This window comes from Ahaetulla prasina, chromosome 1 (genome assembly GCF_028640845.1).
Source record: "Ahaetulla prasina isolate Xishuangbanna chromosome 1, ASM2864084v1, whole genome shotgun sequence".
NCBI lineage: Eukaryota > Metazoa > Chordata > Lepidosauria > Squamata > Colubridae > Ahaetulla > Ahaetulla prasina.
Genome location: NC_080539.1, coordinates 183,212,317 through 183,237,819, shown reverse-complemented (window position 1 = coordinate 183,237,819; position 25,503 = coordinate 183,212,317). Strand labels below are relative to the sequence as shown.

Here is a 25,503-nt window from a genome sequence, read left to right as displayed (position 1 = left end):
CGTGTGGCCAGATTATGAAGGTGTCGTCTACGTATCTGAGCCAGAGTTTGGGTTTGTGATCAGATTTTTCTAGTGCTTGGGTTTCAAAGTGTTCCATGTAGAGGTTGGCAATGACAGGTGAGAGGGTGACCCCATGGGTGCGCCTTCTATTTGTTTGTATTTTTGTGCGTTATAGATGAAGTATGTGTTGGATAGGCAGTGGTTGGTCAGATCTAGTATGTGCTTGGGGGGGTTATATTTGTTTTGGATAGCTGTCAAGGCTTCTTTGATTGGCACTTGGGTGAAGAGGGATATGACATCAAAGCTCACGAGTAGGTCGCTGGGCTGTAAGTTTTGTTTCTTTATGATCTCTATGAACTGGAATGAGTTTTTTACGTGTGAGGCGATGGATTCTGCATAGGGCTGTAGTTGTTTGGCGAGAAATTTGGCTAGGTTTTGTAGAGGTGAGCCTATGGAGCTGACTATGGGTCTGAGTGGGGTTCCTTCTTTGTGTATCTTGGGGAGGCCGTAGAGCTTAGGGCATCTGGATGATTTCTCTCTGGGAATGATTCTTTGTTGGATTTCTTCGCTGATGGGGGAGGCTTTTATTTTGGATCTAGTGGTTTTTTCTAGGTAGGTGGTGGGGTCTGTTTTTAGGGGCTTGTATGCAGGGTCTTGGAGTAGGTTGGTTAATTTGGTTTGGTAGTCAGATGTGTTCATAACCACCGTGGCGTTGCCCTTGTCTGCTGGTAGGATTATTATGCTGGTATCTTTTTTCAGGTTAAGTAGTGCTGTCTGTTCCAAGCTCCCACCCAATCAGTTCAAATCCCCACTAGCAGTTAAAAGGAAGAAACAGCTGCGATCACACATTGCTCCCAGAAGCACGAAGCTGAAGCCTGAAGATGACGAATGAGACTTCGTCGAAACGTCGCCAAGACACTTCCAATTTTACACGGGAGAAAACCCGAACAACCAAAGATAGATAGATAGATAGATATAGATATCTATCTATATATATATATATATAGATATATAGATATAGATATATATATATATATATATATATATGAAGGAGAAAAAGAAAAAAAAACAATAGGACAGGAACGGTAGGCACACTTGTGCTCTTATGCACTCCCCTTACAGACCTCTTAGAAATGGGGTGAGGTCAATAGTAGAAAGTTTTTGGTTAAAGCTTTTGGGATTATGGGAAGAGACCACAGAGTCAGGTAAAGTATTCCAAGCACTGATGATTCTGTTACAGAAGTCATATTTTCTGCAATCTAGATTAAAGCGGTTAACATTAAGTTTTAATCTATTGGTTGCTCTTGTATTATTGCAATTAAAGATGAAGTAGTCTTTAACAGGAAGGACATTACAATAGATGATTCTATGAGTTAAACTTAGGTCTTGTCGAAGGCGACGGAGTTCTATGTTTTCTAAGCCTAGGATTTCAAGTCTGGTGGGATAAGGTATTTTGTTGTTTTCAGAGGAATGAAGAACTCTTCTTGTAAAATACTTCTGGACACGCTCAATTGTATTGATGTCAGAAATGTGGTGAGGGTTCCAAACAGGTGAGCTATATTCTAGAATTGATCTAGCAAATGTTTTATATGCTCTGGTTAGTAGTGTAGTGTTTTTGGAAAAGAAACTACGCAAGATTAGGTTTACAACTCTTAGAGCCTTTTTTGCTCTAAGTTGTAGTTGCAGTGGGCTTTGGCACTTAGATCATTTGATATGAAAACTCCAAGGTCTTTAACAGGGTGGGGGTCATCTGCAAGGTAATGTCCATCAAGTATGTACTTAGTGTTTGGGTTCTTTTTTACAATATGTAAGACTGAGCATTTGCTGGATGAGATTTGGAGTTGCCAAGTTTTGGACCAAGCGGTTAGATGATCAAGGTCTTTTTGAATGGTAGATGTATTGTCTGTGGTGTTAATGTTTTAATGTTTTAAGCCCATCCCAATTATTCTGGATTTATGAATTTTCTGAACATTACAGAAATGTTCTTGAAATGCATATGTCTGTTTTGCTTATTTCAAATCTCTTTTTTGTGGAATCCAATTTTGAATCAACTTAAATTTTGCTAAGTTTAACCTACATAATTTCAGATTTAAGAATCTATCCAAGTTGTCATGACAGATGTCTTCTCCAAAATGTCTCAGAGATCTGGCTTTCCAAATAGCATCTCCATCTTCATGCTATATTCTTTACCATTTTGAAGCTTGGTATTTTCTGATCCTGATGTCATTGCCATTTTCAAAATCTTTATGCCAGCTTTGAAGGTATGAAAAAAAAACCCCACCTCAATTAGGAGTATTTATGACATGGATATTAATGACTATCCATGACATGTGGGCTCTGAATGCTGGTTCACCAAGCACCTGAAAACAAATGGATCTGTTTTGTGACAGATATGTTTGGATGTTCTACATGGTGTTTAATTCCTGGCTCTCTACTAGGCCCATAATTCTTTGGTTGGAAAATAATAATATGCAATTTCCAATTTATTCTGCATCCAATAAATACACTCCTTATATCTAGACAAGAGCGAGCACACATCACTCAGTATAGCTAGCAAAATATAGCCTGAAGTTTATTGGTTAAACATCAACTCAGATAAAAAAAATTAACAAGCAGGGACAGTTAAAAGAAGAAATGACAAAGAAACATGAATAAACAGACAACTGCTCAATGTATCTATATATAGAGATCAAAACAGACAGAACTTTCCAAAGCCCTGGAAATAATATTATGGTAATATACCCAGATTAAAGGGAGTGGCCTTTGTTGTTTCAGTTCTACTGCGTTTATGTAACAATAACAGAATAGAGATGGAAAATTGGACACCAGATAATCCCTCCTCATTCTATACCATGAAAGAAATGTGGTGCATGGGGATAACATAACCAATAACCAGAATTAATTAACCAAGTAGAATGATAAATTATCAATTGTCAATAAGGGTGCATGGTTACTTTGAGTAGCGCACAATGGAAAGTGTGGGACAGTGGGGGGTGCAACAGAGACAAGGCTATATATTTAACACTAATGCTACAACAGAAAACAAGCCTTGGGATATTTTAATGGGCATCTGGCATTGTTTTTTAAATACAGAAATGGCACTGCTAACATACATTTTTAATTCCATTACATGGGTATCATGAGAGGTTTATTAATGCTAGCTGGTGATTAATCTTACAGATTGCTCTTTCATTTATTTTGAATACTTTGAAGAGTTAAACAATAAAATGCTTGTTGCCATTAAGAGCTTAGCTGGTTCTTTGTTTATTAGTAATGTGAAATCCTTCCCTTGGAATTTCCTGTTTTATTCTTAACTTCCCAATTTATAAATGTTGTCCTATATTACCAGTGGCAACCGTTAAAGTCATTAGCATATATCAAACTCTTTTGATTAGGGTCAATTAAGGTTTGGTCTTTCCCACTGTGATAGACACAGATGTCTTAGCATTTCCCCCCCTTCATCACAAAAACTTGCATAGTGCCACAAAATATGTTTGCTTTTGCTGACCTTCGGAATATTTTCGGAATAAATTCAAAGAATCATAGCTCTAGTTCTAACGACTATATTAGCATTCTAAGATTCTTCCTCCTGTAAATTTCATTTTATTCTGTTGTATTTTTTATTTCAAACTGATAAAAAAATACAACAGAAAGCACACGCACACACACATACAAAATCAATATAGCCAAATACAAATTAATATAAATTAAGAAAAAGAAAAAAAGAAACTCAAAAAGAAAGAACTCAAGGAGAAGCTAAAATTGCAGGAAAGGAAAAAAAGGAAAGCAAAAATAGAAAAAAGGAAAAAGGTATAAAAAAGTAATTTCTAGTCTTTTTGCAGCAGTTATAAGTACAATTATAAATGTACTTCTTACGCTATAGCTACAACACAACTGTCCTGTTTATAGAATCTATCCTGTCTAATCATCAAAACCATAAATCATTAGTTCATTTTTTCTCTGTTTTATGCAAAAAGTCCATAAGGAGAATTTATTCAATAATAAACATAGATATTGTCTTTTCTCCATTCAAAGAAATCAATTTAGCAAATCCAGCAAGTTCAATCATCTTCACCAATGATTCCTCCATTGTGGGTAATGTCAAATCTTTTCATTTTGTGTATCTAATAATCTTGCTGCAATTTTCAGGTACAGTAAAAAAAAAGTACTATAACTTTTTCCCAACTGTTTGTATAACAATCCCCAAAGAAAAAACATCTTTAAAATCCTCTGAATCAGTTTATGTATTTGAATACAAAATTTTCTGGAATTTTTACATGTCAACCAAATGTGATAAAATGTCAACATAAATTTGAGGTGCCTTTATATATTCTAGACAATTTTTGGGATGACATATACCAATGTTACATCATTTAAAAATTATTTGAGATTATAACAATAAATTAAAAAAATAAAAATGTAATAACTTGAATAAAACATCTTAGTTTTTGCAAAAGATTCTTACAGGGGAGATACACACACACATATACACACACACATATATGTATACATATATACTGTATGTGTGTGTTTTGAACAAAATGATAGCTATTCTAATTTTTCTAGAAAGAAGTTCACCAGAAAAAAAAATCACTTTCCATATGTCTATGGAGATTCTCAGTCATCCAGGTCATAGTTGTCCCAAAGGTGCTTTTTCAAGGGGCAACTGGACTTTCTTGTTTTTCTCTGAAGATGTTTCACTTCTCATCCAAGAAGCTTATTCAGCTCTTACTAGATGATGGAGAATGGAAGGATTTATACTCCTTTGCATTCTTTCAGAGAGTTATTGAGGCCACTTGGAGGTTTATCTGTGTCATCAGGGTCACCTGACTAGTGCAAATGGGTGCAGAGCCTCCTTGGAACACTCGAAAAGACTGTGTTGTAGACTGAAGATGTTGTATCCCTCCTCCTCTGTTGAGAGTGGGCTGTTCAATCTACTGGAGCACAAAATGGGAGTTATCAGAGCCCTATACCATCGAGCCGAAGGTCTACCTACCACCAAAGATGGGGAGAGAAAAAGAACTAAAGCACATCAAGGAAGCCCACAGAACATGTGGCTATCCTAAGTGGGTCTTCATCAAATCCCAAAAAAGACCCAGCAGGAGCTCCTCCATAACAGACAAAGAAGAGAACAATAAATGAAGCAATGCTGTCATTCCATACATTGAAGGAGTATCAGAAAAACTCAGGAGGATCTTCAGCCAACACAAATACGTGCATATTTCAAACCAAGAATACACTAAGGCAGAAGCCTGTGCACCCCAAGGATAAAATATGCAGACACAAACTGAGTAACGTGGTATATGCAGTACAATGCAATGAGCCATTGCAGATTTGTACATTGGGGAAACAAAACAAGCACTTCATAAATGCATGGCATAACTTAGGAGAATACACCCATTAGGACAAGATTCAGCAGTCCACCTACATTTAAAAGACAAAGGCCACCCTTTTGAAAGTCCACATTTTGGACAGAAAGGACTGCTGGTTTGAAATTAGGGTTGAAGAGGCCATCTATGTCAAAATTTAACAGCACTCTCTCAACAGAGGAGGATGGATACGACATCATCTCTCAACAGAGGAGGAGGGATACGACATATCTCTCAACAGAGGAGGAGGGATATGACATCATCTATCTCCAGACTAAAACACAGTCCTTACAACAGTTCCAAGAAAGCTCCATACCAACTCAGGTGACCCTGAGGACATAGATAAAACTCCAGGTGGCCTCAACAACTTGCTAAAAGAATGCAAATGACCAGCTATCTGCAAGGAGTATAAATCCTTCCATTCCCCACCATCCAGTCAGAGTTGAAGAAAAACAAGACAGTTCAACAGTTGCCTCTTGAAAAAGCACCTTTGAGTTCATTATTTCATTATTCCCATGATGAAAGCATAACATTGTAAATTGGAATGACTGTAAACAGAGAGAGCTTCACATGTACTATACTTCTTTGCTACAGACAGCAATATCACTTTGTGAGTGCTCCCTTTGGGGTGTGTAATGTCCATTCTCAAAACAGGAAAATATAATGTACTAGTTTAGAAGAATCAAGTTTTTTAATTCCAAGAATTAAATTAGACTCTTGGAACTGTGTGTCACAATGCTGAAATGCCTCACAGATTTTATTTGTGCTTGTCAAAGACTACTACCAGGTGTTTTAAATCAACTGCAGCACTAACAATTTATTTGAAATAAAAACTGTGCCAACATTTTTAGCTCCTCCCCAATAATAATCTTAGTTTTGCAGTGTGTAAACATAAATAAATACCAGTAATATTTTTGAAGATATTGAGGTAACTTCTGCCCCATATTGGGCAAAATGCCTTAAAAGTGCAGAAGATTTACATTTTTTTCCAGAAATTCTATATTCATATGAGAAGGATTGAAATATTAAAGTATTTAAATTATTTAAATATTTAAACTATTCATCAGTACAATGATTGCAGAAACTACTATATCATACGGCAAAATACAAGGCCAGCTCTTTAATGTTGGCAAACTGCCAGCTAGAAAATTCATTATTATATTGTTTGTCTAAATATGGGAAAGACATTTTCCTAGTGCTCAGATATTTTGAGCTGGGCTTTTCAGAGGATAAAAGGTTTTGTTTCTTTTTGGAAATGGTATTCCACACAACCTATCATAATGCTAATTTCCACTTCCTCAAAGAGATATACATAAATCCAAAATAGTTTAAAAATAGGCAGTGAACCAACAGAAAGCTAGTGAAATTCATAGCTGTACAGTATATTCCTCAGCCATACAAAAACCTAGTGGAATACATGTTTTACAAAAATCAACAAAACGGATTAAAATATATTTATATTCATAGGCATGCATCTCTGTATGCATGCTAAATTGTTCTGATACTGTCACATAACTGTAAACTTGGAGCATCACAGTACGACTTGTAAAGCATTATTCTTTTTTATTTATAGATATTCTGAAACATTTGGAGAAGGATTTATTATTATGATTCTTACAAATAGTACAAAACTGCTTGGAGTTTTGTAATGTAATGTAAAGTAAATAATACTTTATGCAATATACTTACATAGTTATTCAGTTTATTTATTGTGCTACTAATAGCTGAGCTTTTAAAAGAAATATTATTTGCTAATGTTCAGTCTTACATATTGGAAAAAAGAACCCAAACACTAAGTACAAGCTTGATGGACATTACTTTACAGATGACCCCCACCCTGTTAAAGACCTTGGAGTTTTCATATCAAATGATCTAAGTGCCAAAGCCCACTGCAACTACATAACAAAAAAGGCTTTAAGAGTTGTAAACCTAATCTTGCGTAGCTTCTTTTCCAGAAACACTACACTACTAACCAGAGCATATAAAACATTTGCTAGACCAATTCTTGAATACAGCTCGACTGTCTGGAACCCATACCACATTTCTGACATCAATACAATTGAACTTGTCCAGAAATATTTTACAAGAAGAGTTCTCCACTCCTCTGATCACAACAAAATACCTTATGCCACCAGACTTGAAATCCTGGGTTTAGAAAATTTAGAACTACGCCGCCTTCGACATAACCTGAGTTTAACTCATAGAATCATCTATTACAATGTCCTTCCTGTCGAAGACTACTTCAGCTTCAATTGCAACAATACACGAGCACACAATAGATTTAAACTTAATGTTAACCACTCCAATCTTGATTGTAGAAAATATGACTTGATTGTAGAAAATATGAAAATATGACTTGATTGTAGAAAATATGATTGTAGAAATATGAGTAACAGAGTTGTTAATGCTTGGAATAAACTACCTGACTCTGTGGTCTCTTCCCAAAATCCCCAAAGCTTCAACCAAAAACTGTCTACTATTGACCTCACCCCATTTCTAAGAGGTCTGTAAGGGGCGTGCATAAGAGCACAAGTGTGCCTACCGTTCCTGTCCTTTTGTTTCCTTTTGTTATAGCCAATTAATATAGTTATTACATACTCATACTTATATATATGCTTATATATTGTATAGTCATTTCATGATTATGTTTATATATACTGTGTGACAAAATAAATAAATAAAAATAATTTTTTTAAAGTAATCATTTAGTTCTTACAAATTTACAGCTAATGTTTTTAAAGAAATATTAACTGTATTGTTTTCAAAGCTTAATAAAAAATTTAAAAGAAAATGCATTTATTTATTCATATCTATTTTATAAGAATGTGTGTGTGTGTGTGTAAATGTGTGTGTGTGTGTGTATGCATGTATGTGTGTGTGTGTGTGTGTATGTATGTATGTATGTATGTGTGTGTGTATATATATATATATATATATATATATATATATATGTAGGTCTTTGGTTATTCGGATTTTCTCCCGCGTAAAATTGGAAGTGTCTTGGCGACGTTTCGACGAAGTCTCATTCGTCATCTTCAGGCTTCAGCTTCGTGCTTCTGGGAGCAATGTGTGATTGCAGCTGTTTCTTCCTTTTTAACTGCTAGTGGGGGTTTGAACTGATTGGGTGGGAACTTGGCTGTGCTCTGATTGGATGGGGATTTTTTTGTGCTCTGATTGGCTGGGGGTGTGTCCTGTTTGGGTGGGGGCTTGGTTGTGCTCAGATTAATCTGAGTTGCAGGGGGATTTGAGCTGGTGAGTTGCATTGCTGTACAGGAAAAGACCCGAATAACCAAAGACCTACATACAAACACCCGCGAAAACCTCAGAAAACAAATATATATATATATATATATATATATATATATATATATATATATATATATATATATATATATATATATATATATATATATATATATATATTCGGGTCTTTTCCTGTGTAAGGTTGAGAGTATCTTGGTGACCTTTCGACGAGGTCCCACTCATCATCTTCAGGCTGGTGCTTTCGGCTTCGTGCTTGTGCTTGTACAAGCAAAGCATGGTTGGAGCTGCTGTCTCTCTATAAATACTGGTGGGGAGTGTTGCTGTAAGCGGGTTGGCTGGCTGTGTGGTTGCATCTTGATTGGTAGATGGAGTGGGTGTTTGCAGATTAGTTGACTGTTTTATAGCATCCTGTATGGGTGTGGTCCTAGTTGTGTGCCCATTAGTCTTTTGTGTTGTAACAACATGGTTAATGGGCTGTGTGGAAACATCCTGACCTCCTGTAGTGGTCACAACCAAAACCCGGGATGCTGCATCACAACCATCTGCTCAGGACATCACATCACAAAACTCCAGAGGCCACAACACCAAAGCTCAGGACGTTACAACACAACTTACCACCCAGGATGTTACAGCACAAGACTCAAGAGGTCACATTCCCAGAACTCAGGACATTTCCAGGAAGCCCATTACCACTATAGGAGGTCACATTCCCAGAACTCAGAACATTTCCAGGAAGCCCATTACTACTACAGGAGGTCACATTCCCAGAACTGAGGATGTTTCCACACAGCCCATTAACCAGGTCATTACAACACAAAAGACTAATAGGTTGCAGATTCTCCATTCTGGAAGTGCTTAAAAAGAGGCTGAGCTGCTACCATTTGCGGATAGCTTTAATTGGTTTTCCTGCACATTGCAGATGGTTGCTATATAGATGATGGTACCTTCCAACTCCATAATTCTGTGTTCTACATAAAAATGTTAATCTACTGAGGTTGTATGTACTAACTGAGTAAATACAGAAAATGAAGCAGTTTCTGAGGTTCCTCAAATTATTTCTCCTAGGTCCCCTTTGATTACAGATGAGATGACAATCAGAGGAATACAATTAGGGAATGTAGAGAATTCTGAACAGTCACTTTGCCAAGAAAGCAAAGCTGGAAAGAACAATCTAGCTGGAGGATTGGATAGAACTGGATGGAGGAATTCAGTGAAAAAGGTTTAGGGTTAGGTTTATATTTGATGCATATTTGATGCATTTTTATTTTTATTTAACATTTACTCTTCTTGCAATGTTCTTCGCTTTTCTGCCCTCTTTTACAGCAATAGTGAAACTAATACATGTCTTTTTTTAAGGAAAAAAAGAATGTGCCTGTGAAATCTGGATCCATGGAAATACAGAATCTATAGATAAAAATCAGTATTATATAAAAAGAATAATAAAACGACTTATAAAGAAGATATTAACACAGTGTAAATACTGGAATACTTGATAACAACTTGAAAATAAAGTGCCTTGGAAAATGCAAATAATTTCAAAAGGTCATTGCCAAGAACTGTATCCAAATTTTTGCTATTCCAAATAATTCCTAACTGTATTCTGAAGCAGTGTTGTCTGTAAACTACAATTTCATTTTTTGCACACAAAATTATTATGGTTACATAGGTTTGAGACATAGTTGTACATTGCCAAGAGTCATTAAGTCAATGAGATGGGCAGTGCTTAAATTTGATAAATAAATTAATAAATTTAATCAGTTTTATCCATCTAATCTATGCTCCAATCATCTCATAGGGAAGAAAATGGTAAGTGAACACCTTTCTACCCTAGACAAGTTCAAATCACCAGGACCGGATTATATATATATATATAGGTCTTTGGTTGTTCGGGTTTTCTCCCGTGTAAAATTGGAAGTGTCTTGGCGACGTTTCGACGAAGTCTCATTCGTCATCTTCAGGCTTCAGCTTCGTGCTTCTGAAGCTGAAGCCTGAAGATGACGAATGAGACTTCGCCGAAACGTCACCAAGACACTTCCAATTTTACGCGGGAGAAAACCCAACAACCAAAGACCTATATACAAACACCCGTGAAAACCTCAGAAAACAAATATATATATATATATATATATATATATATATATATATATATATATATATATATATATATATATATATATTTATATATATATTCATATATATATATATATTTATATTTATATTTATATTTATTTATTTATTTATTTATTTATTTATTTATTTATTTATTTATTTATTTATTTACCACCTTCTCCCAAAGAACTCAGGGCAGTTTATAGCCAAATAAAATGATACAAACAATACAAAAGTTAAAAAACATATTTTGTTTAAAAAACTAATTCAATTTGGCAAAAATTAAAAACTCTAGCAAAAACCCCCATTAAAACTATTAGGCCAGCCCTGCGCGATGAAATAAAAATGTCTTTAGCTCGTGGCGAAAGGTCCGGAGGTCAGGGAGTTGTCGTATCCCTGGAGGCAGCTCCTTCCAGAGGGCAGGAGCCCCCACAGAGAAAGCCTTCTCCCTGGGGGTTGCCAGTCGGCATTGTGTGACCGACGGCACCCTGAGGAGGCCCTCCATATGGGAGCGCACTGGTCGATGGGAGGCAATTGGTAGCAGCAGGCGGTCCCATAAGTAACCCGGTCCTATGCCATGAAGTGCTTTAAAGGTGGTAACCAACACCTTGAATTGCACCCGGAAGACCACCGGAAGCCAGTGCAGCTTGCGCAGGAGAGGTGTTACATGGGAGCCTCGAGGTGCTCCCTCTATTACCTGCGCAGCCGCATTCTGGATCAATTGGATCCTCCGGTGCTCTTCAAGGGAGCCCCATGTAGAGGCGTTGCATTACACCCCAAGGTTCTGAAGGAACTGGCAGACAAGATCTCAGAACCACTGAACTATATCTTTCAAAGATCCTGGAGCACAGGGGAGCTGCCAGAGGACTGGAAAAGAGCTGATGTAGTTCCCATCTTCAAAAAAGGAAAAAAAAACATATCTAGGAAACTACAGACTTATCAGCCTGACCTCAATACCGGGGAAAATTCTGGAAAAGATAATCAAGCAACGAATCACGAACACCTAGAAGCAAACAAAGTAATAACCAAAAGCCAACATGGGTTTGTCAAAAACAGATCATGCCAGACTAATTTTATTGCATTCTTTGAAAAAGTGACAAAATTAGTAGACCAGAGGAATGCTGTTGATATAATTCACTTGGACTTCAGTAAAGCATTTGATAAAGTAGACCATAACCTACTACTAGATAAAGTAGAAAAATGTGGGTTAGACAGCATCACCACCAGATGGATTTGTAACTGGCTGACCAACGCACTCAGCGTGTAGTCCTCAATGGAACTACATCCACATGGAGGAAGTATGCAGTGGAGTACCCAAGGCTCTGTTTTAGGCCCAGTACTCTTCAACATCTTCATCAATGACTTGGACAAGGGGATAGATGGGGAACTCATCAAATTTGCAGATAACACCAAGCTGGCAGGAATAGCCAACATTCCAGAAGATAGGCTTTTTTTTAAATTTACATTTATATCCCGCCCTTCTCCGAAGACTCAGGGCGGCTTACAGTGTGTAAGGCTCAAGTTACAGAAGGATCTTGACAGACTTCAACATTGGGCACTATCTAACAAAATGAAATTCAACAGTGAAAAAAGTAAAGTTCTACATTTAGGCAAAAAAACCCCAAAATGCACAGGTATATGTGGTACCTTGCTCAATAGTAATACCTGTGAGAGGGATCTTGGAGTCCTAGTGGACAACCATTTAGATATGAGCCAGCAGTGTGCAGCAGCTGCTAAAAAAGCCAACACAGTTCTGGGCTGCATAAACAGAGGGATAGAATCAAGATCACGTGAAGTGTTAGTGCCACTTTATAATGCCTTGGTAAGGCCACACTTGGAATACTGCATCCAGTTTTGGTCACCACGATGTAAAAAAGATGCTAAGACTCTAGAAAGAGTGCAGAGAAGAGTAACAAAGATGATTAGGGGACTAGAGGTTAAAACATATGAAGAACGGTTGCAGGAACTGGGTATGTCTAGTTTAATAAAAAGAAGGACTAGGGGAGACATGATAGCAGTGTTCCAATATCTCAGGGGTTGCCACAAAGAAGAGGGAGTCGGGCTGTTCTCCAAAGCACCTGAGGGTAGAACAAGAAGCAATGGGTGGAAACTGATCAAGGAAAGAAGCAACTTAGAACTGAGGAGAAATTTCCTGACAGTTAGAACAATATCATGTCCTGTGACTTTAAAGTGTTGGACCAGGGAAGAAGTTGGTTCCTCTTTTTGAATGAGTTCTTGTGTTCTTCAATCGTGCACTTATTCTTCTGTTGGTTTGTCCAATGTATGTGGTGGGGCAGGCGGTGCATGGGATTTCATATACTCCTTGATTTTCTAACTCAATTTTGTCTTTGGGGTTTCTTAGGATGGTGGATATTTTCTGTTTGTGCAGAATGCTGTCTTGATGTTGTGTTTGTGGAGGATCTTGCTGATTCTGTCTGTGGTGCCTTTTATATATGGGAGGAGGGCTGTGCCGTTTTCTTGTTCTCTGTCTTGGATTTTAGTGGGGGTTCTTTTGGATTAGCTTGGTAATCTTATTTCTTTGGAATCCATTGGATGTTAGTACGTTAGTGAGAGTGTCTAGTTCAGGTTTTAGGTGTTGTTCATCAGCTAAGCATTTTGTTCTGGAGATGAGTGTCTTGGCTACGGAGTTGATCTGTGCTGGGTGGTGGTGTGAGTGCGTGCAGATAGCGGTTTGTGTGTTTTCTTCTGGTAGATGGTGTGTCCTAGGGAGCCATTGGATTTTCTGTAGACTAAGACATCCAGGAAGGGAAGTTGGTTATTAACTTCTGTTTCCATGGTGAACTGTATTTTGGGGTGTAGGCTATTGAGGTGTGTGAGGAAGTTTTCAAGTTTTTCTTTCCCGTGTGGCCAGATTATGAAGGTGTCGTCTACATATCTGAGCCAGAGTTTGGGTTTGTGATCAGATTTTTCTAGAGCTTGGGTTTCAAAGTGTTCCATGTAGAGATTGGCAATGACAGGTGAGAGGGGTGATCCCATGGGTGCTCCTTCTATTTGTTTGTATTTTTGTCCATTATAGATGAAGTATGTGTTGGATAGGCAGTGGTTGGTCAGACCCGAACAACCAAAGACCTATATACAAACACCCGTGAAAACCTCAGAAAACATATATATATATATATATATATATATATATATATATATATATATATATATATATATATATATATATATATATATTTATTTATTTATTTATTTATTTATTTTTTTATTTATTTATTTACCACCCTTCTCCCAAAGAACTCAGGGCAGTTTATAGCCAAATAAAATGATACAAACAATACAAAAGTTAAAAAACATATTTTGTTTAAAAAACTAATTCAATTTGGCAAAAATTAAAAACTCTAGCAAAAACCCCCATTAAAACTATTAGGCCAGCCCTGCGCGATGAAATAAAAATGTCTTTAGCTCGTGGCGAAAGGTCCGGAGGTCAGGGAGTTGTCGTATCCCTGGAGGCAGCTCCTTCCAGAGGGCAGGAGCCCCCACAGAGAAAGCCTTCTCCCTGGGGGTCGCCAGTCGGCATTGTGTGACCGACGGCACCCTGAGGAGGCCCTCCATATGGGAGCGCACTGGTCGATGGGAGGCAATTGGTAGCAGCAGGCGGTCCCATAAGTAACCCGGTCCTATGCCATGAAGTGCTTTAAAGGTGGTAACCAACACCTTGAATTGCACCCGGAAGACCACCGGAAGCCAGTGCAGCTTGCGCAGGAGAGGTGTTACATGGGAGCCTCGAGGTGCTCCCTCTATTACCTGCGCAGCCGCATTCTGGATCAATTGGATCCTCCGGGTGCTCTTCAAGGGGAGCCCCATGTAGAGAGCGTTGCATTACACCCCAAGGTTCTGAAGGAACTGGCAGACAAGATCTCAGAACCACTGAACTATATCTTTCAAAGATCCTGGAGCACAGGGGAGCTGCCAGAGGACTGGAAAAGAGCTGATGTAGTTCCCATCTTCAAAAAAGGAAAAAAAAACATATCTAGGAAACTACAGACTTATCAGCCTGACCTCAATACCGGGGAAAATTCTGGAAAAGATAATCAAGCAACGAATCACTGAACAGCTAGAAGCAAGCAAAGTAATAACCAAAAGCCAACATGGGTTTGTCAAAAACAGATCATGCCAGACTAATTTTATTGCATTCTTTGAAAAAGTGACAAAATTAGTAGACCAGAGGAATGCTGTTGATATAATTCACTTGGACTTCAGTAAAGCATTTGATAAAGTAGACCATAACCTACTACTAGATAAAGTAGAAAAATGTGGGTTAGACAGCATCACCACCAGATGGATTTGTAACTGGCTGACCAACCGCACTCAGCGTGTAGTCCTCAATGGAATACATCCACATGGAGGGAAGTATGCAGTGGAGTACCCAAGGCTCTGTTTTAGGCCCAGTACTCTTCAACATCTTCATCAATGACTTGGACAAGGGGATAGATGGGGAACTCATCAAATTTGCAGATAACACCAAGCTGGCAGGAATAGCCAACATTCCAGAAGATAGGCTTTTTTTTAAATTTACATTTATATCCCGCCCTTCTCCGAAGACTCAGGGCGGCTTACAGTGTGTAAGGCTCAAGTTACAGAAGGATCTTGACAGACTTCAACATTGGGCACTATCTAACAAAATGAAATTCAACAGTGAAAAAAGTAAAGTTCTACATTTAGGCAAAAAACCCCCAAAATGCACAGGTATATGTGGTACCTTGCTCAATAGTAATACCTGTGAGAGGGATCTTGGAGTCCTAGTGGACAACCATTTAGATATGAGCCAGCAATGTGCAGCAGCTGCTAAAAAAGCCAACACAGTTCTCGGCTGCATAAACAGAGGGATAGAATCAAGATCACGTGAAGTTTTAATACCACTTTATAATGCCTTGGTAAGGCCACACTTGGAATATTGCATTCAGTTTTGGTCGCCGCGATGTAAAAAAGATGCTAAGACTCTAGAAAGAGTGCAGAGAAGAGCAACAAAGATGATTAGGGGACTGGAGGCTAAAACACATGAAGAACGGTTGCAGGAATTGGGTATGTCTAATTTAATGAAAAGAAGGACTAGGGGAGACATGATAGCAGTGTTCCAATATCTCAGGGGTTGCCACAAAGAAGAGGGAGTCAGGCTGTTCTCCAAAGCACCTGAGGGTAGAACAAGAAGCAATGGGTGGAAACTGATCAAGGAAAGAAGCAACTTAGAACTAAGGAGAAATTTCCTGACAGTTAGAACAATTAGTAAGTGGAACAACTTGCCTGCAGAAGTTGTAAATGCTCCAACACTGGGAATTTTTAAGAAACTGTTGGATAATCATCTGTCTGAGATGGTGTAGGGTTTCCTGCCTGGGCAGGGGGTTGGACTAGAAAGCGTCCAAGGTCCTTTCCAACTCTGTTGTTATTATTATCATGTTCATCAACTCTCTGTTATCCAGGAAATTAGTGGAATGAAGTGATTAAGATAAATAGAATCAACAATCCTAGTCAATTCTTATTTCCTAAAATAAATTAGGGGCACGATAAATATGATACAATACAGATGGTTGATTTGCGAAGAATTTCCCCAAGTACACATTGGATTCAATAACTTCTGGAATTTTTTAGAGAGCTTCCAAGTGGCTCTTAGTTATATGCTCACTAAATAACTGCCTATCTATGCCAAGAGGGCTATTCTTCCACCCATAGGTCATCCAATACCACATTAGATGGTTTGCCAAGTGTGTATGGACAGAAGCAGGGGTGAAATTCAGCAGGTTCTGAGAGGTTCTGGAGAACCAGTAATTTGGAGCAGTTCAGAGAACCGGTAGCGGAAATTTTGAGTAGTTCAGAGAACTGGCAAATACCACCTTTGGCTGGCCTCAGAGTGGGATGGGAATGGAGATTTTGCAATATCCTTCCCCTGGAGTGGGGTGGGAATGCCCCACCCACCAAGCCACACCACACCCACCATGCCACACCACACCACACCACGCCCACCAAGCCATGCCCACAGAACCGTAGTAAAAAAATTTGGATTTCACCACTGGACAGAAGTATACTGAATCAGTCTCATGACTTTGATGCCAGCCATGATATCTTGAGAAACAACTGGTGACGCAAATAATATAGGCCCTAAAAATCAATTGGCTGCCAGGATGTTTTCAACATTACCTCAAAGAGTTGTTAGGCAAATGAATGGAAAAGAATCAAAGCAATCCTACAGATCCTAAAAGGTTACAATAAGCTGAGTAGATTTGATTTGAATAGTTTGCCCAGTGACCAAGATGGTATCTTCTAGCATTTGATGACTTTCCTCCATTTACTCATTCTTCTAAAAGCTACATAAAGAAGCCCTGATGCTGCAGGGTTCCAGACTGCTTATCTGATCACCTATTCCAATGGGATTTAATTCTACAGTAGTTTCATTAACTTACATGGCATTCATTAAATTCCCTAAAATCATTTGGGAAGGAGAATAGAAATACTGAGCAAAATGGTTTTGGCCTCTTTCACCAATACTGTTAAATGTTGAGGCACTTTTAGTATCTCAATCCACATTTACAGCACCATCTTATAACTCTACAAGGGTTATGTACGGTACACGCAAACAGAAATGGGATGGCAGTCCATGCCACCAGAGGTTGTGTTTCCTCTTAGATTGTCCTCAAAGAAACAGTTGTGAAGAAACCATTCAAATCCTTATTTGAATGGTTATTGAATCCTTATTAGGTTTGTCTAAACATCAAGAGTCTCAATGCCCATGGGAAGCACAAGAAGATAGACACCCACCATTGTTTTGTGCAATTCCCAAAATCGTATAACTGTCTCCCGACAGACATTTATTCTGCTTCTGCCTACCAATCCCCCTAAACACAGAGAAAAGAGATTTTCTGAACAAATTAATCCCAATAGATACAATTTAAGAAGCAATACATATTGATAAATCAATCTATTCCTGCAATCCTATGTACAATGTCCTTTGAGACAATTATATCTGGTATTATGTCAGCATGTTGGTATCATCTGAATTGGCATGGCTCCATAGTTATATAGATTGTGAACTGGACCTGAAATGAATTGATAAACAAATCCCACTACTAGAGTTTTCAGGGGACAAATTTCAGAGAGAAGGAAGCCAGTAATATTGAATAAGTTGGAACACTAAAGAAATGAGTTATACTCCACCCACAAACAAAACAAAATATATCTGCTCTTGTATTTCCTTTCTTGCCAAATGCTATCAGGAAGGGCTTCCTCTTCCACCTCCCAACATCTGTGATCTCAGCTCATTCCCCCTCCTCATTTCCTTTGGGGATTCAGCAACTAAAACCTGGGATGATCAGAGGCTACAGATTGTGTTCTATCAAAATGTACACAGTATTGGGGAAATTAAATTTAAAAAGTTTTCCTGAGTCAGTTAGATCTCTGCATCCTAATATGGAAGATGAAAGTTTTTTCTCACATAAATATTGTTGAAAGAAAAGCTATATAACCTAATAATTCAAAAAGTATTTTAAAAGGGGTTTCCGTTATTTCTTAAACTTCTCACAACTTTGTAGTAAATCACACAAATTGTATTTTTCCCTCAGTCATCTGATTTATTTTCCTATAAAGGGAATACCTTGCTCTTTGTAGTAGATGAATAAATAAACAAACATAAAAGGAATCAAGCAACATTTAAAGGCATCTATAAAAGATCTACAAATATAAACATACATAGCAAGTGTGAGTTTGAAGAATTTCAACATTTATATCATACATTAAAATTTTCAAAAATTATATTCCCAAAGCCCCAGAATGCTTTATTTAATAGTTTTAGAATAAAAACAGGACAATGATTTCAAAAATAGGGTAACATCTGAAAATTGTCTGTCTTGCTTTTTAATGCCAGTACCTCTAATGACCTCATTCATTGTTGTATTATTTCTTCATTAGGAAAGTGACACTGAAATGTTTCTTCCTGATTAAGATTATTTTTCTTTAATGACAATGTTTAAATGTTCTGACAGGAAACTCTTATTTATTTTTAAGAACAAAGCAGTTTTTTGTGTGTGTTAGATTCTCCATGTAATGATATTCAACAACTAAACTGACTTTTGGTTAAGAAACATGCTCCAGATAAATTTCTATAAATAACAATGGACCTTCTGATAATAAAAACTAATTCTATTAGAACTTTATTTTTTTCTTTCATTACATGGCCATCAAAGAACATAGTGGCTGGACACCATCAAAACTGACACCAGCTTGAATATAGAAAAACTCAAAGAAGTAGTGCAAGACGGGAAGACCTGGCCCATAGAATTGCTAAGAGTCAGACACGATTGAATGGATATCATCATCTTCTTCATAATCATCATGCATACTTGTGATATTTATCTATTTTATTAAAAGTGAATAAGGTCACACTGTAATAAATGTATTTGATAATATGGTCTCGTGATTTCTTCAACAAATATTCAGATTTTTATTTGACAATAAGGACATATAAATATTATTAAATTAATGGAAAACTCTATTTCCAGTGTATATATGAGTATGTGTCACTATATATTAAAAACGAATAATATAGAAAAAGCAAAGCAAAGCAAAACAAGGACTCATAATTAGCATGAGCCAATTCAGTTGACACATTCTAATATGGTGAGAATCTCTATTCCCTACATAGACTGGTAGCTGCTCAATACTGACAGTGTCTGGAGCAAGAACCTAGGGGTGTCAGAAAAACAGAAGTGTCACTGGGAGACTTTCCTCTTCTGAATACACATTGTGGGATTTCATGCATATAGTAAAAAGGAAACGGTTCTCCTTGTGTTCCCTTATTGCTTTCATCATTCGGACAAGCAAGAAGCCCACTATGTGGGCACTCCTGCCAGCCAAGGTCATTAATATAGATGGCAGCAATTTGAAGTCCATGGACTCCAATGGGCTCACATATTACATTTTGGTTCCCATCGAGAATCTTGCCTTTTGAGATACTTATGTTCTTGTGTACTTATGTACTTATGTTCTACTTTGTAAAATGCCTCACTGAAATCTAAGTATACTATGTCCACAGCATTTCGCTGGTCTACTAATTTAGTGATTTTATCAAAGAATGAAATAAGATTGGTTTGGCATGATCTGTTTTTAACAAACCTGTGCTGGCTACTAGTTATAACTTTATTTGCTTCCAGTTGCTGACAGATCTGTTTTTCCAGGATCTTCCCAGGTATTGATATTAGACTGATTGGTCTATAGTTTCCTGGGTCTGTTTTTCCCCCTTTCTTGAAGATGAGAACCACATCAGCCCTTTACTAATCCTCAGGTATTTCCTCTGTGCACCAGGATTTTTGAAAGATTTAATACAGTGGTTCTAAAATAACATCTGCCAGCTCCTTCAGAATTCTGGAATGTAATCTGTCAGGTCCCGGTGATTTATATTCATCAAGGTCAGATAGATGTCCTCTTACCATTTTCTTGCTTATTTTAATTTTTATTTCTGGTTTGTCTTTTATAGTAGTTTTTTTCATACATTGGGCTATATTTTCTTTTTGTGTGAAGACTGATGCAAATAATGAATTAGGCAGTTCTGCTTTCTTGCCATCTTCTCTCTTTAGTGGACCTACTGTTTCTTTGACTTTTTTCTTGTTACTAATATGTTGAAAGAATTTTTTAAAAATTATCTTTGACTTAGTTCATTCTGAGGCTTTGGTTTCCTGACTTCATCTTTTCATGTTCTGGCTATCTACTGATAATCAGCCTTAATTATGTGTCCCTCTTTCTATTTTCTGTGCTTGTCCTTTTTGTCTTTCAGTTTGTCAGAGAGTTCATTGTGCAGCCATGATGGTTTCTTCCAGTGGTAAAATCCAATTTTTTTTACTACCGGTTCTGTGGGTATGGCTTGGTGGGCGTGGTATGGCTCGGTGGGTGTGGCAGGGGAAGGATACTGCAAAATCTCCATTCCCACCCTACCCTGGGGTCAGCCAGAGGTGGTATTTACCGGTTCTCCAAACTACTCAAAATTTCTGCTGCTGGTTCTCCGAACTGCTCAAAATTTCGTTACCGGTTCTCCAGAACCTGTCAGAACCTGCTGAGTTTCACCCCCGGTTTCTTCTTGAATTTCTTGTTTTTCTTTTTCAGTATTGCACTGGGCTGAACTTTTATGATTCCATTTTTCAGTTTCCCATGCTTCTTGAGTTGTTTTCCCCTTTAGGATTTTCATTCATGGAATCTTTCCTAGGGTCTTTCTGAATTTGTTAAAATCAGCTCTTTTAAAGTTTAAGGCACTGGTTGGATTATTTTCTATTGCTTGTGTTTGCATTATATTGAATTCCAGTATGTTCCAACCCCCTCTATCACGTCTTCTCTATTAGTAAGAATTAGGTCCAGTATAGCTTTATTTCTAGTTCCCTCCTCTACCTTTTGGATAATAAAGTTGTCAGCTAGGTTGGTTAGGAGTCTGTTTGCTCTCCCACTAACTGCAGAATTGGTCTCCCAGTTGATATCTGGATAGTTAAAGTCTCCCATTACTACTGTGGTACGCTTCCTACATACATTTGTTAAATGTTTGCCAAAGAGTTCATCTATTTTTTCTGATCGGTTGGGTGCCCTATAATATACACCTATGGCAATGTCACTTTCCCCCCTGCTTTTATATTGACCCATGTACATTCCGGAGGGGTTTTATTTTTGAACATGTGCAGTTCTGTAGATATGTAGTGACCTCTCACATATAATGCAACTCCACCTCCTCTTTTTGTTGATTTGTTTCTGTTGAACAATTTGTATCCATCCATCAGTACATTCCAGTCATGGGTTTTGTCCCACCAGGTTTCTGTAATGGCAACTATGTCGTACCTACCCTTGTGTACTATTGCTTCTAGTTCATCCTGTTTGTTCGCCAAGCTTTGAGTATTTGTATATAAGCATTTAAGACCTTTATGCCTGTCCATGGGTATGATTCCTGGCTCTCCTAATTGTTGTTTGAGTTTTTCGTTTTTTTCTCATCACTCCCTACCTCATTATTTGATTTGTTTTCTTGGGTTTTATGATTGGTTTTGTGTTCTAAAGATTGGTCACCCTCCCCCCCCTCAATTATAGTTTAAAGCCTTTCTGATAAGTTGGACCAGTCTTTATTTCAAAATGAATTTGTCCTCCCAGGATTTAAAAAAAGAAAAGGCAGTAGTGACCCTTGTAAATGCAAGAGACAAACTTACCTGTTGTTTTCTGATAAATGAGTATTTACAGAGGTGTGAAAGTCCAGCTCCAGATTATTTTGTTTTCTCCCCAGGAGTTGTTAATCTGCATGTCTGGGATTGGTTCATCTATATTTTAATCCTATCCATTAATATTTAATTCCAAACTCCTATACCAAATTTTCCGATTTCAGTGATTAAGAAACTCTAATTCATTAAAATAATAGGATTTTTAATTCAACAAGATGCTGGTACTCACACGAGCTCCTTTTTCTGGAAAACATTCACAGCCCCCACTGCAGTCTCTACCTGCACATGGTCCAGTATAGGACTTTCCTCCCTGAAAAAACAGGAGACACATTCAAAAGTTCAATAAAACTGACAATAGGAAAAACAATTAAAAACACAACTAAACCAGGAATAGATTTAAATGACAGAGTACAAATACAGGTAGTCCTCAACCTATGACCACAATTGAGTCTAAAATTTATGTTGCAAAATTTGTGAGAAATGAAAAGTGAGAAATTTGTTAAGTGAGTTTTGCCTCATTGTGTGACTTTTCTTGTCACAGTTGTTAAGTGAATCATTGCAATTGTTAAATTAGTAACATGGTTGTTAAGAGAATCTGGCTTCCCCATTGACTTTGCTTGTCAAAGGGTGACAAAAGGGGATCACATGACCCCAGGACACTGCATTCGTCATAAATATGAACCAATTGTCAAGCATCTGAATGTAAATCACGTGACCATGGGGATACTGCAACATAAGCCATTTGAAAAATGGTCATAAGTCACTTTTTTCAGTGCTGTTGTAACTTCAAAAAGTCACTAAGCAGAGTGCTGTAAGTCGAGGACGACCTGTAATATCTACTTGACAAGAAACAGATAAGAACATTAACAAGATTAATTTGGATATTCTGAGATAAATGTAATTTGCACAGCCAGAAAACAAACTAACCACTGCCCCCAAAACACCTCTCAACATCTCATATGTGAGACAGGTGAGATGTGAAGAGATGTTTAGTCTGGTGGAAATAGGTGCTGCAAAGAAGCCTGTTTAGCAGCCAGATCCAAGAGGTTAAATCACTCTAATTCTGCCCTTCAAGGAGAAATGGCTTCAAAATAAAGCAGCACTTCAAAAGTCTGCACAGTCACAATACCAAAAATGGATGCACTTAGAGCAATCTTGACACAAATATAAACAGCTATCACTACTTTGGTATCAACAAATCTTATTAGTAAAGCTCACATTTTTGAAGCCCTGGGATACAATTAGTTATCACAAGGAGCTCGGAAGAGCTCTGCTAGATCACCTGCAATATTCTTTGACGCCCAGTTGATCAGATGTAATCAGGAAAGCTACAGACATGGTCAGGAGGGGGAAAGCTTTTTTTGCCACTAATTGCACTGTGTGCCACCAGTGTTGTATGCTGCCTGTGGTTCTGGAGGTAAATAACTAGGTAGTTCACTTGCTTATTACTTATTAGTAAATGATTAGGTAGTTCATAGATGTTGATAACTCCTAGTAATGTCTGCAAAGGAGGGGAATGACAAAAACAGTACCTGCATATGCAAACTCCACTTTCTCTTATTAAATCATTCACATGTGTAAATAGGATGGAGTATTTTTGATGCTTATCATTTATCCCGTGAACACCTCTGTATAGTCCTATCTTGTATGGATTTGTCCAGTCTCATTTTCAAACTATCTCAGTTAAACACTTTCTTCTGAACAAGTAAGCGCAACTGAATAGTTTACACAGGGATACAGCTGCCCATATTTTAATTTTTAAAGATTTAAAATTAAATGTTAATTTTAAAGACCTATTTTATGACTTGGAGGAATTATTGGAAATAAAGATTATGCTTAAAGCTGATTTTTTTTCTTTCATCGTGTAACTGATGATTTAATTTCACTATATATACTTAGGCAAGGAAAGAGAAACATTTCTGGACTGAACTAGACCCAAATTATATATGCTTTTCGATAGTAATATGAATTGAATTAAATGCCTCTTACTCTGAAGTACCGTATATACTCGAATATAAGCCGATCCGAGTATAAGCCGAGGTCCCCAATTTTACCCCAAAAAACTGGGGTAAACTGGGGACTCGAGTATAAGCCGAGGGAGGGAAATGAGGCAGCTACCGGTCAGGGAAAGCCTCCCTCCCTCAGCCGAGAAGGCTGGCGGCTCCCCCGCCCCGCCCTCTCACTGCACCGGCAGGGCTTCCCCGCGCTAATGCAAAAGCCCGCCAAGTTTGCACCATCCCGTATAATGTGAAAAAAAGAAGAAAAAAACTGAGATAAGTCAGATATACTCGAGTATAAGCCGAGGGGACGTTTTTCAGCACAAAAAACATGCTGAAAAACTCGGCTTATACTCGAGTATATACGGTATGTATGCTTGAAGGCTTCTACATACATTCCCTCTGTAAATATCAGTAGTGACAAGCCTCTGTCTCCATGGAGACTTTCCACTTGATGGAAGAATTCTTTTCCTGAATCCTTACTTTACTGAAGAACTTCAATGGACAGCAGCAGCTTATCATTGCTAACATTCTCTATTTCTGGTGGGCGAATCTAACTTGTTCACCTTCATGCTCTTGAAACACAGCTTCTCCCGATCTTTTGACACTTGGTTATTTGTACCTCTCTCATATTTGCTCATGTTCAACACAATGTTCCTTTATTCTCCCTTTTTTTCAGCAACAAAGGGAAGGAAGCAGTGAGCATGATTTCATGGACTTTTCTTTCTGCCTCTCTCCCTCCCTCCCTCCCCCTCTTTCTTTTGCCAGACTTCAAGGTGATTCTGAGCAGCTTCACACAATAAAAAGCAAGATGATAATAACGTTACATTAGAAACCAACGAAGTTGCACTTGAAGGAACAGATATTACTCCCAAACTTGGAGGCCCACCAAATATCCTAAACTAAGGCCTAGGAAAAGAGCCAGGTTTTCAGGTCTCACATGGAAGCAGGTTAGGGTGGGGGTTATACAGATCTCCAGGGGGATGATGTTCCAGATAGCATAGCAGTTACTTATTAGCAAATGGAAGGAAACTCCCCTCTTCCATTCATATTTATTAGCAAGAAAAAACATAATCTTTCTGGTAAATACAGTATAGCTTGCCTTTACATTGAAAGGCATTAGTAGATAAAATAAAAGTTAATGTTAGATCATACATATGCACTCCAGCCAGATAAAATTAAAATAGAAATGAAAATGTAGTTATACAAAACAATGGAAACTTATTTTTCCTAATTCTGTAAAATACTTTGAACATGTACATCTTACATTTCGCTTGTGTTTAAATTCAGCATCCAAATTCATTCCAGGATTGGGATGATGAGTTCCCATATCTCTCCCTCTCTCTAGGCTTTTTATCAATATTCTTGAGAGCCTAGATTAATTGTCCTCAACTAGTTATCTTCAAACTGTGGAAGGCATCGTTCTATACTAGGCACTTTAAAGTGTTCCTATTTTGTGTTGTATAACTTTGAATACATTAAGAATTCTGTTGATGTTAACTCTATTCCTCCAGCCACTTGGATTAACAGAAATGCTTGGAACAACCATATGATTGTCTAAACCAAGAATAG

At 37.7% G+C, this 25,503-nt stretch overlaps 1 protein-coding gene across 2 annotated transcripts in view; it reads right to left on the bottom strand.

The window, feature by feature from the left end:
* COL4A2 (collagen type IV alpha 2 chain) overlaps positions 1 to 25,503 on the bottom strand; it is a 217,425-nt gene that overhangs the window by 125,071 nt on the left and 66,851 nt on the right. For both annotated transcript variants that reach the window (XM_058184419.1, XM_058184418.1), the window contains exon 4: positions 22,164 to 22,244. In XM_058184419.1, coding sequence (XP_058040402.1) covers positions 22,164 to 22,244 — 81 coding nt within the window. The remainder of the gene's footprint in view (positions 1 to 22,163; positions 22,245 to 25,503) is intronic.